At 37.1% G+C, this 18,329-nt stretch overlaps 5 protein-coding genes across 6 annotated transcripts in view; 3 read left to right on the top strand and 2 right to left on the bottom strand.

Annotated features, from left to right (window-relative positions):
• Positions 1–1,934, bottom strand: part of LOC110413298 (ADP-ribosylation factor) — a 2,363-nt gene extending 429 nt beyond the window's left edge. Inside the window, exons 1-6 of the mRNA XM_089782998.1 lie at positions 1,780–1,934; positions 1,181–1,337; positions 991–1,061; positions 436–555; positions 189–307; positions 3–82 (exon numbers count right to left, since the gene is read on the bottom strand). Coding sequence (XP_089639124.1) covers positions 3–82; positions 189–307; positions 436–555; positions 991–1,061; positions 1,181–1,328 — 538 coding nt within the window. The 5' untranslated portion in view covers positions 1,329–1,337; positions 1,780–1,934. The remainder of the gene's footprint in view (positions 1–2; positions 83–188; positions 308–435; positions 556–990; positions 1,062–1,180; positions 1,338–1,779) is intronic.
• A 967-nt stretch (positions 1,935–2,901) lies between these two features.
• Positions 2,902–6,080, bottom strand: GLB1 (nitrogen regulatory P-II-like protein). The gene is made up of 8 exons (XM_021424939.1): positions 5,815–6,080; positions 5,627–5,672; positions 5,473–5,500; positions 4,637–4,724; positions 4,347–4,414; positions 4,171–4,240; positions 3,320–3,355; positions 2,902–3,210 (listed from the first exon to the last, which is right to left on the bottom strand). Exons 1-8 carry the CDS (start codon positions 6,002–6,004, stop codon positions 3,140–3,142), a joined length of 597 nt encoding a protein of 198 aa, XP_021280614.1. The 5' UTR covers positions 6,005–6,080; the 3' UTR covers positions 2,902–3,139.
• A 153-nt stretch (positions 6,081–6,233) lies between these two features.
• On the top strand, positions 6,234–12,503 carry LOC110414471 (dihydroorotate dehydrogenase). 2 transcript variants are annotated; one of them, XR_002445020.2, is made up of 4 exons: positions 6,234–6,419; positions 6,520–6,594; positions 7,000–7,322; positions 12,173–12,311. XR_002445020.2 is itself a non-coding variant. In XM_021425676.2 (3 exons), the coding sequence occupies exons 1-3, from the start codon at positions 6,279–6,281 to the stop codon at positions 12,332–12,334; spliced, it is 378 nt and encodes a 125-aa protein (XP_021281351.1). In that variant the 5' UTR covers positions 6,236–6,278; the 3' UTR covers positions 12,335–12,503. The 2 variants fall into 2 exon arrangements, 1 of the variants encoding a protein (XP_021281351.1); XM_021425676.2 differs by lacking the exon at positions 7,000–7,322 and having other exon boundaries at positions 6,236–6,419; positions 12,173–12,503.
• Positions 12,504–13,619: 1,116 nt separating this feature from the next.
• Positions 13,620–15,841, top strand: LOC110414189 (GDSL esterase/lipase At1g09390-like). Its single transcript, XM_021425264.2, has 5 exons — positions 13,620–13,884; positions 14,576–14,761; positions 14,867–15,024; positions 15,203–15,473; positions 15,563–15,841. Exons 1-5 carry the CDS (start codon positions 13,620–13,622, stop codon positions 15,796–15,798), a joined length of 1,116 nt encoding a protein of 371 aa, XP_021280939.2. The 3' UTR covers positions 15,799–15,841.
• Positions 15,842–16,204: 363 nt separating this feature from the next.
• On the top strand, positions 16,205–17,908 carry LOC110414272 (GDSL-like Lipase/Acylhydrolase superfamily protein). Its single transcript, XM_021425367.1, has 5 exons — positions 16,205–16,498; positions 16,759–16,944; positions 17,025–17,188; positions 17,297–17,567; positions 17,670–17,908. The coding sequence occupies exons 1-5, from the start codon at positions 16,249–16,251 to the stop codon at positions 17,906–17,908; spliced, it is 1,110 nt and encodes a 369-aa protein (XP_021281042.1). The 5' UTR covers positions 16,205–16,248.
• Positions 17,909–18,329: the final 421 nt, after the last annotated feature.

The raw sequence follows: 18,329 nt of genomic DNA, 5'->3' as shown, positions 1-18,329 counted from the left end.
CTTGTTTGCAATGTTGTTTGAGAGCCAGTCCAGTCCCTCATACAGCCCTTCACCGGAAGTGGCACACGTGCTCTGGATATACCTGCAAAATACATAATATAGAAAGTGTCGTAGATATCCACAAACAGAGAGGATAAAACACTTGGATATGCATACACAGAGAGAAAAAGAAAGTAATCTCATCTTACCAGTGGCGCTGGCGGAGAGAATGAAGGCCGAGCTTGTCAGTAATCTCAGCAGCATTCATAGCGTTTGGAAGATCTTGCTTGTTGGCAAATACCAGCAGCACAGCATCCCTCAACTCATCCTGCCAATGCACATTAAATAATATAGTAAATTTCAGCAAGACACCCCCTCTAGTGTGCAACTTTTCATAATTCCAGCATGTTCATTAGAATCACAGGACTGGCAATAAGAAATTTTATGCTCAAGTACCTCATTCAACATCCTGTGCAACTCATCTCTAGCTTCAACCACACGATCTCGATCATTGCTGTCAACCACAAAAATAAGTCCTTGTGTGTTTTGGAAGTAATGTCTCCACAATGGTCGGATCTATGCAGAGAAAATCAAAGCAAATCAGCTAGTGGAATAATTAAGGTAAACAAAAACCTATGAATACTTTTTCATTTTTCAAACAGATCTGACAATATCTAAGATATACTCAAAACATAAGGTCCAATTTTAACTGCTAACCTTTGCATATACCTATCAGGCATATTGAGGACTTATCTTCAAAGGACTACACATATTCAGGTTATCAAGATGCTTAATTGCTGATAGATTACATAAGACCAGCACAAATGCCATTTATAACCACTCCTTTCCCCTTTTTTGGATAATTATAAAATTTTCCGATAATTGATACCCACTCCTTTTCACAAGGGGAAATAGAAACAACAGCTAAGAAGGTATTAAACATAACATATGGAAAAACACCCTATTTTTTTATTTGATGCACTCTTTACAATTAAAACTAAACCTAGTTACCTTGTCCTGGCCACCAACATCCCAAACGGTAAAGCTGATGTTCTTGTATTCCACGGTCTCAACATTGAAACCTACAAGGATATATCATAATTAGAAATATCCTACTTTGGTACAAAATTCATTTGAATGACAAATATTAAAATTTATTTGAAAAAGAAATGTTAAAATTCATACGGCAAAAAGGACTTACCAATGGTAGGAATGGTAGTGACAATCTCTCCCAACTTAAGCTTGTAAAGAATGGTGGTTTTACCAGCAGCATCAAGCCCAACCATCAGTATACGCATCTCCTTCTTGGCGAAAAGCCGGCTGAATAGCTTTGTGAAAGACAGCCCCATTTTTCACGTCTGCCAAACACCAAAATCATCGATTTAATTTGAAATCAAAATAAATATAGCATATTCAAGATCAGAGCAGATCCAATGGCTAGAATTCAAAAAACACAGAAGATCGTTTGAGGAACGATCGGCACAAAACCAGGCCTTAATTGATCCAGATCAAAACATAAAAATCTGAATCCAATCTATTACGATATAATTTCAATTCGAAAAATGTAGATCGGAGCACTTTAACGAACTTACGACGCTTCCAAGACTCAGATCAGATGAAACTATGCAAGGAATTGAAAATTCGAGAGATTTAAAACAATTTAGAAGCAAAATTGACGTGAAGTTTTGAAGAACATTGAAAAAGGAAAAGGCAGATCAGGAGAGATCGGCTAAAGCAGAGCCAAATAAAGTGAGAAATGAGAAAATCTTGTTGGTTTTGAGAAGAAAGAGAGAGACTTGCCTGAGAGAAATGCGAACGGTTATTACGCGGAATCGAACGAAGCAGAGAAGCGAAGATCTCCCCCTCTCGAAATCAAAGGAGCTGTCCTTCAATGTTTTACGCAGATTTGGAGATTGGGTATTTATAGATCCAAACAGGATCTTAGTTGACGGAACACCGTCTTCTCTTTTTGATTTTTCACAGAACTTTGGCAGTTAGTTAGCATTGTCCTCTATGACGCCGTTATGACGACGCTTGATTTGAACGCGTTGTTGTTCGTAGTCTGTTTCGTAAATGGGAGGTAGGGTTCCCTAGCGGGGATAGTGAGTTTTAAAATAATTGAATAAAACTAAGTTTTTTTCAATAAAAATTATTTACTTATTTTGGTCTTCAATTTTTATTTTTTTTTGTAAAGGTATGTTTTTAAAAAATGAGGAGAGAACGCTTCTCTCTATGGCTTTATCTAAATTTTTTTAAAAATTTATTTTTAAAAGAAATTATTTTTTTTATGATTTTTTTAAATTTTTATTTGAATTGATTTTTACTTTTAATTGATAAATAAGTTGAAAGAAAATCAAACTAAAAAAACACTAAATCTAATGCATATCTCATGTTACCCTTAATGATAAATTTGAATATTTAATAATTATATAATAAATAATATTTTACATCTATGGTTTTAATAATATTAGGAAATGGGGAGACCAAGGTCTAGGTTGCCCTCCCTATCCTATTCCCTCCCATTAGGAATAGTGAGAGGCGTTATTGTTATTGAACCCGCAGCTATTCGCCATGTAATGGTCCACAACTCCAGGCGGAGCCTTGAATTTTTTTACCCAAAAGAAGGTTCATGATCCAATGACACCAAAAGCATTGAACCAGGGGCTGGACAGGATGGCACAGAAAGAACAGGTTGATGTTGGCATAAAATGAGGCAGCCAGGCAAAAGAGACCATCGATACACACCTTTTTACAGTTGCTAAAACATATAAATTTTCCAATCCGAAGGAATGGACTCCCTATACCCCTTTGGGTTGCAAGTTTTCACAGCAGACACCATCAAAGAATTGTTTGTTTTCTTCTATATGGATTTCTCCACCTTCTCTCTTTTAAGCACAAGGAATGTTCCACTAAAGCTGTACAAATCTGAAAAAGCATAAGCTTCTCGATTATTCAATTCTTTTTATTATTGGATTTGCGATAACATGGAAAACCACATAACTAGTCTTTTCCCTTAATTAATTTTATTCATCATCTGATATTACATAGAACAATGGCAGTGTCATAAGCTTCAATGTCTGCAACAGGCAGCAGCCACTGTGCTTAAAGCAGGATCTGCAACAAAGGTCTTGATGATAATCAGCAGCACTGATATTGCAACTTAGCTCAATGCAGTGGCTGACATATCAGCACGTCCTCCTGTCATTCTCTCCGCTTTCTCTCCACGCTCACCTGAAAGTTGGGAGTATACAGTTGTTTAAGGCACAGTTAGAGCCTGTGGTTTTCCTAAAGCAAAGAAATGATCAGTTGTTGTAATCTCAAATGGTTATTAGAATGTTACCTGTGCGAACTCTTATAACATCCGAGACAGGGACCACTGTAGCACCAGTGAACATCATCAGGAGTTTGATCATAAGTTTAATAAGTAGTATTAATCAAAATAAACAGCTTAAATTCTTCATTTATAAGCATGAAAATTAGATCACTCTGGACTCTAAGCAACAATCTCACTCTTGCGTATGCAGCTACAACACAGGAAGCAAAAAAGAGCAAGAGACAATTTTAAAACACTGTAGTCAGTGAGGTTATGTAGCAAACATTGTTCAATTAATGGTAGTTATCATGAAACAGCTGTCAGTGCTTCTGACAATTAGACTTGGACATGCAGAATTTGATCAATATTCCCATTTTGTCAAATGTCCGCACAATCATGGAGAATTTGATCCCATATTCCCCATCAACCCAAATGTCTTCCCACATATCTGTGGTGATAAAACTCCCTTCTGTTCATGAAAGAAAAAGACTAGAAAGTTCCAAACAAAACCTAGTCAGTTAAAGTTTTCATTAAACAGCTTTTGCACTCTTTTTTTTTTTTTTGGAAAATTAGTAAATTCATTTCATCAATGAACTTTACATGCCACCGAACGGTGGTAGGGTAGAGCCATGTTTGAGTTGGCAACTAAACCAGCCTCCTCTCAGTGAATCGTTGGATCAAATACATTACGTAATCCCCTCATGTTGTATATGCAATAAAACTCCAAAGACAACACCAATAACTCAACCTGCCCCCCCTCCCATAACCAGAAACAGGTTTTGTACTTAACCTGATAGTTCAGAGCCATAAAATTCAGAAAAAAGGAAATTAAAGGATTTCATTTTAAGAAATTGAGGAGAAAGAGTTTAAATCCTTACAAAAAATCTTGCCATCACCAATCTCTCCAGTTCTTGCTTCCTCAATTATCTTATCTATTACGGCTTCGACCTTTCACAGGATAAGCATTTAGAAATGAAAGTGAAATGAGTACAAATGTACCACCAAATAATTCATATTTAGAAGAAATGACTCTTCAGATTGTATATGTATATACCTGGTCCTTGCACACCACAATCTCCATCTTGACCTTAGAAACAAACTTATCTTCAGAAAATTCAGAACCTGCAGAACAATAAAGATGAAGAAAATAATAAAAAAGGGGAGTATCAGCAAACTGAAGTCTGGCTATGAAAGAGTGCAGAAATTGAATAAGATACATCAACTAAAATCTGCTGACTTGCTCAATATCATTGCCATCAGATAGATATAAATTTAAGTATATAAAATCAAAATAAAGAAGAAAGAGGTAAAACTTTCAACTCTGTGAATGCGACAAAAGCTTACCACCATGTCTCTCTGTTGAACCCCCCTGAGCACCAAAGCCTCGAACATCAGAAACCGTAACACCACGAATACCCATTTTCAGAAGAGCCTTTGTTTTCAGAAAAGAAACCAAAAATTAGATCCAACAAGGGTGTTTGCCCATCTCCTGAGTAACTTGAAGGGGCTTGAATAAAAATAAACACAGGTCTAAAACTTCAAGACTACAACAAGCATGATTGTTTGATGAAGAAGCAGTGGTTTGGCCAAACAATCTCAGCTCTCCGATATCAGCCAAATTGCATTTACACTCTTACAACATAGTAAGTCTAATCAACTAATCTTTTGAAACAGTGACAATGTAGGCTTGAACTTGATGTGACTATTCTTGAAGCATGAGAAGGAATATCAAACATGAGTAAGTAACAATGCATTTTTTTGTGATAATATGGCTTTATCACCTTGCGGTCCAAAACTTCCCCAATTCCGATTGAACCACTCCCCCATCTTATGCTAACATACAATCCAATCTCTGCAGTATGAACTATCCCCTAGCCATTAAGACATGGGTACTCTTCTGCCAAGGCATTGCCTTAACTTCGAAGAGTATTGGAAGAATTCTTCACAATCGTAACAATGTTTTCTATTCATGGTAAACTCGAACAAGGAATAGAGAAAGTAATGCTCGAAATTAGTACTAGTATACTAGAAAGAGACCAAGGGCGCAATTTTTAAGTAACATTTGCTACAGACGTTGTTGCAACATTTTAGTACTATATACTGACAGGACAGTAACACAAACCAAAATCTAGTTATAAATTACTATGCACACATCAGTTGTGAAGTCTAGGAGCTCTTACCGACGAAACCTGCTGGATTCGCCAGGGCCTAATCCGTTCAAAAATTCAGCATAAGCAAAAGAAAGCAGAATAAAATTAGATACAATAAACTAACAAACTTATTAAGCCGCACGCTCTTAAAAAGAGAAAAGAAAAAGAATATAATGAAGAACACCTGAGAATGGCTTCCACTTTATAAAATTTTGAATCGGGGGTATAATCTACCAGCAATGAAAACACAAAACTCAGTAAAATTGGAGGCACCCATGATGCATTTCATACTCCGCTGAAGAAGAAAAAATTTACAGTAGAAGTAAATACACATAAAGCTATATTTCAGCTTGCTAAGCTATCCATCCATACCAGGAGAACTTTGGGCTCTGACTACAGGAAGAATTGAAGCGTTTCTCGAGCGTTTCAGGGTGACATTAAGCTTAGATGAACGAGAATCTCTAAAGCTGGGTAGTACAGAACAATAAATGAGAGGATAGTCTTTGCGATGAGAAGGAGAATGAAGAGGAGTAAGCGAGTTTGGGTTTGCTATAGCAGCCATGTTTGGTCGTTGAAGGACACTTGATGTTTGGTCGTGCAGCAGAACCTCGCAGTTAAAGCAATGCTGTCAGTTTACGCTGTTGAACTAACGCTTGATGTTGAAGCCTTGGAAGGCACTTTATGTAGATGGGCTACGGAAAGGAGCCCATTGAAGGAAAGGTGGACTAACACGTCCACAATAATACTATCAAGCCTAGCCCAGCTAGGTCTGCTTTGATTAGAGCCGAACCATGTGCTGGCTATTGACTGCTGCAGCAGCGTAAGGGTTAGTAAGAATGACTGCCAGTGAAAGGGAAGAATTCGTGTACAGGATTAGTACGGCTGAGGAATGGGAAGCATTGCAAAAGAATGAATCTGTTTTTGGCGGAGACCTTGACAAGTCCTCTGGTTTCATTCACCTCAGCTCGCTTCATCAGGTCTCTCTCCAGTCCCTACTTTTTGTTGGGCTTCAAATTCTGATATTTTTATACATGTAATTGGATCATGTTTCTGCTTTATTCTTCGTAATTATTGCAGGTAAAGCCGACATTGCAGAATTTTTTCTCTAACGTCAAGGTGGATTTGTACCTTCTTCAGATTGATGCTAAGAAGGTAAAAAAAAAAGATAAAGCACATCATATTTGCCAATGAAATCCTTCATATCTTTTCATATCTTACTCTCGTCTTTGATAATTAATGTTAGAAATCAAGTTGAAAGGAACATAAACAATAAAACTGATGGGAACTTCCCAGTAATTTACGGAACATGCATGTCTTGATTTTGGGTCCTAATTAGAAATGTAAAAATGCATTTGCAATTATAGGTATCAAGGCAGCAAGAGTACTAGGTTCGTCTAAACTTTAATCTTCACAGCTGGAAATGATAGGAGAGATTTTTTTCTACTTAAAACATGGTAAATGTCATGAAATCTTTTGCAACAATATTTTAGTTGATCAAATCTTAGCAATTTAAGATTATTGGTTCTTATGTGTTGCTTGATAACTCTATCCCTCCAGCGCTGCAGCAAGAAATCAAGGCAGAAAAATGGGAGAAACAAAGAGTTTCTCGCTGCAGCGAAGAAGAAGAAAAAAAAACCCCGAGAGTTTCTCGCTGCAACGAGTTGTTCAGCTGTCTCCAATATAAAACCCACGTCTTCCCCTCTCATTTCCATTTTCTCAAATCTCTAACCCTAACCCCACTCTCCCTCAAAAATCCTCTCTCATAAAATCAAATTTCTCTCATACTTATTGGCAAAACTTTCAAAAATCATCAAAATTCTTGCCAACAAATCAAGATTTGAGGATTTTAGGGAACAGCTTTCCATTAAAGTGCAGATTTGGTAAGTTGCTGTCAATTTTTTTCTAAAATTTGGTATTTTGATGAAAGTGATTGCTTAGGAGACCTTTTGTGAATACTTTTCATTGGATTTTGATTATTTTTAAGAGTAGTAGTAAAATCTTTAAAGTTATGTGGAGTTTTTACAATGAGATTCGAAAATTTTGAAGTTTGTTGATAGTGGTTTTGCCAATTTTCTGCACATTATATGGTCTTTGATAGCTATATTGCATTGGTGTGATTTCAAGGCTGCTGGAAGAAATTTTGAGAGAGTGTTGTTTGTGTTGATTGTTGTTTCTGCACCTTCATCTCGTAACAAACAAATTACAATGCCACAAAGAATGAACTACTTAGAGATGAAGGTTTTATCGGAGCGGATGAACTTGCGCCAGCAACTTGAGGTTGATGGCTTTGCATCTTCTGTACAATCCCATTGTCTAATGGAGCTTTTGGTTGCATAATTTCCTCGTCTTGGCTCCAGTATATTCCCACTTGTTTGCACAACGTGGTGATTAGTGACGGATACCACAAGCCATCTCTACTAGAACTAACAGTATGTAAAATGTTAGCAATAATTAATTGATCAATGTTAAGGGACTTACTTGAGAGGATGGCATATATTAAGACAACCCGGTCCTTGGTCACATCACTTGTATGCTTGTTTGGCAGCATCTTGGCTTAAACAAAATGGTGCCACACCTTATATTCACTCTTAAGAACACTTGCCTTGAAAGTTGCTGGAACCCCCTAGCTAATCTCCATGTGATCCTGAGATTGCCTAAGAAGTTAGTTACCTCCTCTAAGTCCACCTCCCCATTAATGAACTGTGTGTACTCATCACTCTCTAAATCAAGGGTATTGTAGAACCTATTAATGGTGTAGATATAAAATGGTACTCTTTTTCCTCTACAAAATCCCACCCCATTTTCATGTTCTACTACATTGGCATAAAACTCCTTAACTACAAGAATGATTGTCGTCTTGGGTTATGAACAAAAGGTCCCCCATCTCCTTTCCTCAATTATATCTAAGATATGGCTATAACGGATGTGAGGCAGATCAATCCCTTTTTTAGGTACTCGAGATTTGTGTAGCATGGATTGTGTATGTCTATGTAAAACCTCAACTGATACAAATTTGGTTCTATCAAACTTGGCACTGCTTGTCCTAGCTCTTTTCGAGGCTATGGTTATCTCAAGTTTATCCAATTCTAAATTTAATTCTAGCACTACCCAATACCCAACAATCAACAAATCTTTATCACAAATAACACTCTCTTAAAATTTCTTCCAGCAGCCTTGAAATCACACCAATGCAATATAGTTATCAAAGACTATATAATATGCAGAAAATTGACAAAACCCCTATCAACAAACATCAAAATTTTCCAATCCCATTGTAAAAACTCCACATAACTTCAAGGATTTTACTACTACTCTTGAAAATAATCAAAACCCAATGAAAAGTATTCACAAAAGGTCTCCTAAGTAATCACTTTCATCAAAATACCAAATTTTAGCAAAAAGTTGACAGCAACTTACCAAATTTGCACTTTGATGGAAAGCTCTTCCTTAAAATCCTCAAACCTTGATTTGTTGGCAAGAATTTTGATAATTTTTGAAGGTTTTGTCAATGGGTACGAGAGAAATTTGATTTTATGAGAGGATTTTTTAGGGAGAGTGGGGTTAGGGTTAGAGATTTGAGAAAATGGAAAAGAGAGGAGAAAACATGGGTTTTATATTGGGAACAGCTAAACAACTTGCTGCAGCGAGAAACTTTTAGGGTTTTTTTTTTCTTCTTCTTCGCTGCAGCGAGAGTGGGTTCTCACTGCAGCGAGAAACTCTCAAGGTTTTTTAGTTTGGCTGGCAATAAAATCTCACTGCAACGAAAATGGGGTCTCGCTGCAGCGAGCAACTCTATGTTTCTCCTATTTTTCTGTCTCGCTGCAGCTAGAAACTCTCTACTTCTCTTATTTTTCGGCCTTGATTTCTCGCTGCAGCATTGATGCTTCTGGAAGAAAAAGGGGAATTGAGACTTGGCAGCGCTGGGGTATTGGCGCTATAGCACTGCAGCTGTTGGAATGGCTCCTATTTCCACCTGCAAAGTAAATCAAATGTTGAGAAACTCAATCAATCAATAGAAAATAATAAGAACACACTTAAAAGCTAACATAAAATAATAAAATTGAAAATTAACATACTAAAAATTAGTGAGAATGTGAATTATAAACTTCAGGCAATTGAAAATGACATAGCAATTAACTAAATTTAACAAAAAAACTACCATAAGTGCAAAAACGAGAATGAAAGAGATTAAAGACTTGGGTTACCTCCCAAGTAGCGCTTGCTTTAAAGTCTTCAATCTGACTTTTTAAGAGCTCAAAGAGGATCGGCTAGACAGATAAATGAATGCTGTCGCTCAACGATCCCTCCGAGATAATGCTTCAAACGTTGTCCATTAACATTGAAGGTTTCATTTGTCTTGCTATCCATTACCTCCACAACTCTGTGCGGAGAAACTTTTGAAACAATAAACGACCTTGACCAACTCGATTCCAATTTTCTCGAGAATAATTTCAAACAAGAATTATACAGTAACACCGCTTGGCCGGGCTTGAAACTTCGTTCCACTATCTTTCGATCATGCCATTGCTTTGTTTTCTGTTTATACAATTTAGCATTCTCGTAAGCTTGGAGGTGAACAAGTAATATAGTGATAAGTAGAGTTGTCGATCTCTCGTGGAGTTGGTTTACTATTTGTTACTAATTACTAAAACTGTAACAAGCTAAGTTTTATTAAAGCAACAAAAGGAACAAGTTGTTAAAATTGAAATAAAATTTACTCTAAAAGTCTACTTGAACTTAAGGATTGCAAGTTAAATATGTAGTGAGGAAACAATGTAATTGAAGCCTAGGCCTATGATTTTAGCTACTACTTTGTAAGAATACAAGATCAATCAATTACCTACTTTTTATGAGAATCGATATTAGTCTAGGCTCCCTGAGCATGCATGATACTCCATCGAGTTATCACACAATTGCCTAGCTTCATTAACTATCTATATGTCTATTGAAAATTAACTAAAGCTAAGTTCACTAAGTTTAGGACCTATAGTGACTATGTATGATTAATAGTTATGTGTCTATCCTATTAAATAATCACCCATTTAATTTCTTAATATGGGATGAACATACATTACTCAAATTTGAGTCCTTTTAGATTGTCCTTTTCAGGCATCATTTAAACCCCAATACTCAATTTATTGGTGATCAAGCAAGAAATGAGACAATAAGCATAAATTTGAATAAACATTGATATCCTCATAAAAACAAGTAAAGAATGAATCCAAAGTATTCCAACTACACAATAGCATCCACCATAATCCTATATTAAAGACTCTAACTCAACATGTTTAAAAGGAAAGTATACATTTCAGCAAACAAAAACATTGTTCTACAAAAAGAGCTAAAGAGAGCGAGAATTAAATCTAGAGTGAAAAAATATTCTGTTGCAGGTTTTGAATCCTCCAGCTCTTGATTCTTCTTCTTTTTCCTTTTTTGTTCTTCCCTCTTTTTGCCCAAAATGGTCTCTCCAAATCCTCTTTTTTCTCATGCAAAACTTCCTATTTATACCCTTTTACTTTTCAGCTTGACCTAGAAACTCGTGCAAAAATATTCATTATCTGACGTGTTCTTGCTGCAACGAGAATGGAATTTCGCTGCAGCGAATTTGTTCTTGACTTGGCATTGCAAATAGCCTTCTTTTCGCTGTAGCAAAAATCTTTCTGACTTGATTTGGCCTGTATCTCACTGCAACGAAAATCTCTCTAACTTGGACAGCACTGCAGCGCTAGAGGTTCTATTTCCATGCTTTTTTTCTCCTTCAAGCTGCCTAGTGCAGAGCTGCTATGGACCTTACTTTCAGCTTCATTTTTTGCTATGATTCCTTATGATTTGGGCCAAGTGCTGCACACTAAAATTGTAGCTCGTCCTCCCAGCTTTCCATTGGTTCAAGATTCACCTCGATCGGACTTCTATAGCTCAATTTATGCCCTAAACACTTCAACATGTTTGATTGCTCTTAAGCCCACTTGCACCCTCCTTTACATTAAGGGATTAAATAGTCAGAAGCTGAATTGAGGGGTTTTGACAAGAAATTAAGCTAAACTTGCATAAATGGAATTTGACATCACATAAGTTAAATTATCTCTAAAAAGAAAACTAAAAACTATCTAAAGATAAAAAAACTCTAGAAGATTTAGCAAAATTCAAGCTCCAAAGATACCTATAATAACTCTATTACTTCTTAAGATGGAAAAAATATAGAATAAGGGGGAAAGACTTGTACAATATATTATGCTTTTTAGATTTTGCAGAATTGTGTCCGAGTTAAAAGAAAAAGCAGCAAAGCAATTCAAGCTTTATAGCTTCTATTATAAATGGTGCTAAGAGGCGCAGTTAAAAGGGTGAAGGTTTTTTTTTTTTTTGTTGCTTTAGAGGGGGTGGGTGGGAGGAGAATAGGTTGCAAACCTTCTTGCCATTCTCTTATCATATGAGAAAATACAGTTAGGCTGATAGTCAGTGTCTTGATTTGCCACTATATGTGGTCTTCTCTGTCATTTTTGCTCAATCCAATTCTTTGGAGATTTATGAGTTTTTGCATCCTAAAGTTTCCAATTAAAAGAAAAGAAGGCTGAATTGGATATAGTTAAGGACAATCATTTCTCTATCCTTGAATTGATTGGAATAATGATATACTAACATTTCACTTGTTAAGTTGTGTTTATTAGTCATTCCCTGCTACCTCAAAGTCTTGATGCATAAGAGCTCCTTTTGACATTTGCATCTTCTGCAGCTTGGAGATGGATTGATATATGAGGTTGTAGATGGTTCCAACTGCTTCCCACACTTCTATGGCCCATCTCGAAGCTTCGCTCCTCTTCCGTTAGATGCAGTTACAAAAGCTGAGAAGCTATCTGTATCAGATGGCCAATTCAGTTGCAGTTTACTGAATTAACTGCTCCACTTCATCACTTACTTGAGAATGTGGAGCTAATGTTGCATTGAATATGATTATACAATGTTTTGCCATTGAAATACTTGAACTCTTAATAATGGCAAACGTGTGTCTGTTTTGTCGATTATGATTAGTTTATATCGACAGCACTCGGGCTCAATTTCTATTTGCCCCGTGTCTCCTATTGAAGCATGCCTATACAAGTAGGCTAGTGGAGCAGAGGTTAAAGTCAATTGACTTTGATGAATATTGTGGTTTGTGAGTCAACAAACTCATCCTGAGCAGAGCAGAACATGCTGGAATCTGTATTCTAAGTGAAAAAACGTTCAATAGCAGCTCTCGACATGTCCAAAATGATTACAGGAAGGGCCTTTCCAAGAAATCTGCATCCCAATTAAAATGGTCTTCAACACCCCATCATTACATAAAATCACATAAAACCAAAAATTGCCTTGCCGACTGATAAACGCTTGTAAAACATTCGCTGAACAATAAGCGCGTGAAGATATGAATCGATTTCAGTTTCAGCAGGTAATGGTAAATCGGTCTGAACTTTTTAACTCAAAGCAGCTAGCAAGCTCTTGCAAGTCATCATTATTCCGCGGGTAAAAGATTTATCACGGACTTTGTATTATTAAACATTGGGAAACGGAAATTAAATGTAAATCAAAAACTCATGAATCATCTTCATTGTTTAGCAGTTGTCTCGACATTGCTCATGAGCAGTTGATTCCAGACTTTTTAATTTTTTTAGGTTTTTTAACCTAACACTCCGCATTTGGTTCTGTCAATTCAACCATCAAGCTTCTGTCGGAAACAAAAGAAAATTAGTGCGATGGACTCTGAAATGGAAATGACTAATCCCACTTGCTAGTTGTAAGCCATGCATCAGCAGCTGTATATGCTGGTGCAAAGTACCATGACTTCTCTGGTTTATGGCCAGGAATTCATCACATTAAATTTCCTAGGCCCATAAATAATACATATTCTTCAAATAATAGGTTTCATCCAATAAATGCATGGTATTTGGTCTATTTCACGCCTTTTTCTTTTGTTGGTATTTTGTACTTTATATTTTTTAACATACGTAATTTCCTGAAACCATCAGTCCTCATCTATTTGGAAAAGACAATGATTTCATAATTTCTTTACCTATACGATAACTGCCTGGTGAATGGAAATTCATTCTCCCCTAGCTAGCTGTAGTGTTCCCCATACCTTTAATGTGTATAAATATAACCATTTTTTATTCTAGTCAAAGCAAACCAACCAGTACGGTACAGATATGGGAGCACCGAAGCAAGGATGCTCTCTTATGTGTCCCTTATTCACACTTCGTGTGATTTTTTGTACTCTCCCGCTGCTTTCCGTCCCAGTCCATTGCCAGTGCACCAAAACTCCCATCATCTTCAACTTCGGCGACTCTAATTCGGACACCGGCGGCTTTGCAGATGGTCTAGGACTCAACTTTGCACCTCCAAACGGGCGTACGTATTTCCATCAACCGGCAGGTCGTCTTTCCGATGGACGATTGATGATAGATTTCCTCTGTAAGTTCAGCATGAAATCCTTAATTTTATTCCTTAGAGATGCATGAAAACTCGTGAGATAAAATGCATGAATGGCATACAAAATTGTTATATCTAGTTTAATGTAAGTATTGCAGATAAGGATGATCATTGTAGCAAGTTTGAAAATGAATAGTTATGATTTTTAAACTGCAATTGTCATACATAGCTATTTTTCAGATATAGACAAATTTGCCATCGGCTTCTTTCAAAGTAAAACCTTGTAGTTTTCGATGTATATATATGTCATTTGTATATTACTTTTATATATTAACCGTGAATTGGCTATCTTCCTGCTCCGAGCAATTTCGGCCAGAAGGGCACAGTGCCACCCCAAAGCTAGTCAGTGCCTCGGACATTTGTGAGCATTAAAGTATGGACCCTTTTACTTTAGCTGGATGATACTTTGCCAACAGAAGCAGTGGGAAGCCCAACTTGGTTCAACTATTAGAGCTGATAAGCCCACATTTTGAATCAAGAGGAATGGCTAGTTATCTCCAAATTAGACTACCAAAATAGAACATACGGCCCAAGATTTAGTTCTTTCCATTCCGAGGCAATTTAGTTTTTTATCTTATCTAGCTTACCCAACATTTTTTATTTTCTAAAGTAGGCTGGATAATTGTTGGAAACAAAGGCCAAGCCAGTAACATACCCAGAAATTGTGTTGCAGGTGAAAGCTTGAATACTAGTGATTTGACTCCATATCTGGATTCTTTGGGGCCAAATTTTAGCAACGGAGCCAATTTTGCAATTAGTGGTTCAGCCACCCTGCCTAGGTTTGTCCCTTTTAGTTTGGGCGTCCAAGTTTCTCAGTTCCTTCGCTTTCGCGCTCGCTCCCCAGCACTCATGTCTAAAGGTATGTTAGCATTCACATGATCGAAGAAAAACTTATTTTGATGACTATTTATTAGACAATTCAGCCAAGAATGATACTGATATTCAACTTCCCCCCTCAACTCAGGCTACAAAGATTTGGTTGGTGATGGGGACTTCCAAAATGCACTTTATACAATTGATATTGGACAGAATGATCTAGCTGGATCCTTTGATTACCTTACCTACGCACAAGTCGTTGACAAAATTCCTTCTTTCATCACTGAAATCAAATATGCTATTTGGGTTTGTCCTTACACCCTTCAGTTTAGTTGAAATATCCTACACTACATCGAAACTATATATATTGGATTTTTCAGGAGCAAAAGAGGATGCAAATCCCAATTCAATTTAAATAATGAAAACCCAATGCCATGTTTCATGTGTCTAAGATGTTTATTGTTTTCTCCAATCTTAAATACAGAATATATATCAAAGTGGTGGGAAAAATTTCTGGGTACACAACACGGGGCCACTCGGATGTTTGCCCCAAAAACTTGCTCTGCATGGCCAAAACGCTAGTGAACTTGATGAGCATGGCTGCCTCCACCCTCTCAACAATGCTGCAAAAGCATTTAATGCACAATTGCGGGCTTTATGTGAACAACTGAGACCTCAACTGATAAATGCCACCATTGTCTATGTCGACCTATTTTCCATCAAGTATGATCTCATTGCCAATGCCCCTAATTACGGTATGGTCACCGTTCTCAGTTTTGTCTCCTGTACTTTTGTCAGAAGCTTAAGGGAATGTCTCATGTTGATGATCTGTTTTACCTTAAAGGCTTTCAAAATCCATTAATGGCGTGTTGTGGCAATGGGGGGCCGCCGTACAACTACAATGCCAATATCAATTGTGGCCGGACTGGCCACACTGTCTGCAATGAAGGATCTCAGTTCATAAGCTGGGATGGAGTTCACTACACAGAAGCTGCCAATGCCGTTTTCGCTGCCAAAATTCTCTCTACTAATTACTCCAGTCCTGAAGTTAATTTTAACTTCTTCTGTAACAAAATGTGAATTCTATACCTACAAGAGAAAAGAAAGAAATTTAGTGTTAAATGCAGAGAGAATTAAGATACGTTATGGAACGGTACACCTGGTTTGGTCACACGGTGATAAAACACAGAGTAGTTTATTAATTATTTTCATGTGAATTCTTATCTCATAATCAGTAACGTATACGCAAACATCACATGGGGAACTGTTCGGAAGGAAATATTTTTACATAAACTATTTCCGTTTGACATGTGAACTTCAGACTTAGTCTTCCAAGTGGTGCAATTTGCGAATTATTTTGACTCCCTGAACTGATGGATTGATTTACACAAACCAGACAGAAAGTCAATGCCAGCAAATTGATCAACTAGTCTACTCGATTGATAGTAAGAGTACCATTTATTGAAAGAATGACTTGTTGAATCAATCTTGGTGAGTTCAAAAAAAAAAAAGTCAGAGAGAAGCAAGGAAATGGATAACGTAGGATTTTCTAAACACTTGATATTGCATCTCTGGATTTGGATTTTCCTTGCTATGACAGATATTTCAGAGTCCAGCCCTGCAGGTAGGCCACGTATCATCAATTTTGGTGATTCCAATTCTGATACTGGAGGAGTACTTGCCGGAACTGGACTTCCGATTGGTCTTCCTCACGGCATCACATTTTTCCATAGAGGCACTGGACGGCTAGGGGATGGACGTCTTATTATTGACTTCTTCTGTAAGTCAATCTCTGTCGAGTCTCAACCGACTTTATACCATATTTTCCAAGTACTGGTTAAACTTTAAAGTTTAGGGCTAGCTCCAACAGATGTTAGCTTTTATCTTCCATATTCTGCAATAATGATGAACAGAAGAAACAATGTAAGTAAAAGTGGTGATAAAGTCAGTGGAAGAGTATGAAAACTAGGGATTTGTTCTCTCCTCTCTGTTGCATGCATTTTGGCCTTTCTGTAGTCAAATTTTTGCTTTCTCTGTTAGGTGAACGTTTGAACTTGAGTTATCTAAGCCCATATTTAGACTCATTGGCACCAAACTTCACAAGTGGAGTGAACTTTGCTGTAAGTGGGGCAATGACTCTGCCACAGTTTGTCCCTTTTGCTCTGGATGTTCAAGTTCGCCAATTCATTCGCTTCAAAAATAGATCAATTGAACTCCAAACAAAAGGTAAGTTAATTTATGTCAACTTAGATCAATAAATTTTGTCTCGAAACTCATCTCTGTTGCTTAAAAAACATCTTACTCAGGTTTAGGAGATTTCATAGATGAAAAGGGGTTTCGCGATGCATTATACATGATTGACATTGGACAGAATGATCTGTTAATGGCATTGTATGCATCAAACTTGACATACGAACCAGTCGCAGAACAAATCCCTTCTTTTCTTGCAGAAATCAAATTAGCCATTCAAGTGAGTCCATCTCATTTCATCAATTGAATTTCCTCAAACTAATTTTGGGCTAAGTGTCAGATTACCGGTTCTCTCTGTGCCAATAGAACCCTCTGTTTGCATCTGCAGAACATATATTCATATGGTGGCAGAAAATTTTGGATACACAACACCGGTCCATTGGGATGTGCTCCAAAAGAACTTGCACTACATTCTCATACTAACAAGGATCTCGATCGAATTGGATGCTTCCGCGTCCATAATGATCTCGCAAAAGCCTTCAATAAAGGCCTGCGCAATATCTGTAAAGAAATGAGAACTGTTTTAAAGGATGCAACCATTGTCTACATAGATGTATACACCATAAAGTACAATCTCTTCACGAAGTATAAAAAATATGGTAAGCTTGAGCTTTCTTTATATATAATGCCAATGGAACTAGACTTTCTTCTTTCACCTTTTTTCCATGGTGGTTTCATTTTTATGTTAAATAATCATGTAGGTTTTGAGTATCCATTTATGGCTTGTTGTGGCTATGGGGGACCTCCAAATAATTACGATTCAAAAGCAACGTGCGGCCAGCCTGGTTCCAGCATCTGCAACAATGTATCACGATCTATAGTCTGGGACGGAGTTCATTACTCCGAAGCTTCAAATCGTGTGGTCGCAACGAGTGTTTTATCAGGCTATTACTCTACACCACAAATGAAGCTCGAAAACTTTTGGGAGAGGCTTGATTAATACTGTTAATTATGCGAACAACAAACGGCACCCGTCTAATTCGTCTCCAATGCAAGTTTTCTTCTTATTGTTTTTTATTGTTGGGTCAATAGAATCAATCATAACCTGTGCCTTTAACTTGTGGAGTTGAAACATTATTCCACCATCAATCGAATCAGTGGTTGGCTGCTCTCATCTGAGTGCCCCTTAGGCGTTATGCTGATTGCTTAGTGAAGACATGAGATTCAAGTGGAAGATGCACATTAATTTAGTTGTCTCTCCTTAATAGTAATCTTGATCATAATGATAAAAAGTAGCAATGACTTATCCAACTGTCTGTAATGGTGTTCAAGGCATTCAAAGATAACCCTTTCAGGTATGGGCATCTAAGCCCTTGGAATTTCACAATTAAAGAGGATCGAAGTCCATAACCATGTATTAT

Source organism: Theobroma umbraticum, unplaced genomic scaffold (genome assembly GCF_002168275.2).
Source record: "Theobroma umbraticum cultivar Fairchild unplaced genomic scaffold, ASM216827v3 scaffold_4.1, whole genome shotgun sequence".
NCBI lineage: Eukaryota > Viridiplantae > Streptophyta > Magnoliopsida > Malvales > Malvaceae > Theobroma > Theobroma umbraticum.
This window is presented reverse-complemented; position numbering and strand designations above follow the sequence as displayed.

Excerpts from the sequence above, each read along its gene's own strand:
- GLB1 (XM_021424939.1), bottom strand. The coding sequence starts at position 6,004 with ATGGCTGCTATAGCAAACCCAAACTCGCTTACTCCTCTTCATTCTCCT. Across the intron at positions 5,501-5,626 it reads AAAGTGGAAGCCATTCTCAG|GCCCTGGCGAATCCAGCAGG; the intron begins GTGTTCTTCATT and ends TGAACGGATTAG. Across the intron at positions 4,241-4,346 it reads TTGTGGTGTGCAAGGACCAG|GTCGAAGCCGTAATAGATAA; the intron begins GTATATACATAT and ends ATCCTGTGAAAG.
- LOC110414471 (XM_021425676.2), top strand. The coding sequence starts at position 6,279 with ATGACTGCCAGTGAAAGGGAAGAATTCGTGTACAGGATTAGTACGGCT. Across the intron at positions 6,420-6,519 it reads ACCTCAGCTCGCTTCATCAG|GTAAAGCCGACATTGCAGAA; the intron begins GTCTCTCTCCAG and ends TAATTATTGCAG. Across the intron at positions 6,595-12,172 it reads TTCAGATTGATGCTAAGAAG|CTTGGAGATGGATTGATATA; the intron begins GTAAAAAAAAAA and ends CATCTTCTGCAG.
- LOC110414272 (XM_021425367.1), top strand. The coding sequence starts at position 16,249 with ATGGATAACGTAGGATTTTCTAAACACTTGATATTGCATCTCTGGATT. Across the intron at positions 16,945-17,024 it reads AATTGAACTCCAAACAAAAG|GTTTAGGAGATTTCATAGAT; the intron begins GTAAGTTAATTT and ends CATCTTACTCAG. Across the intron at positions 17,568-17,669 it reads CACGAAGTATAAAAAATATG|GTTTTGAGTATCCATTTATG; the intron begins GTAAGCTTGAGC and ends ATAATCATGTAG.
- LOC110414189 (XM_021425264.2), top strand. The coding sequence starts at position 13,620 with ATGGGAGCACCGAAGCAAGGATGCTCTCTTATGTGTCCCTTATTCACA. Across the intron at positions 13,885-14,575 it reads ATTGATGATAGATTTCCTCT|GTGAAAGCTTGAATACTAGT; the intron begins GTAAGTTCAGCA and ends ATTGTGTTGCAG. Across the intron at positions 15,474-15,562 it reads TGCCAATGCCCCTAATTACG|GCTTTCAAAATCCATTAATG; the intron begins GTATGGTCACCG and ends TTTACCTTAAAG.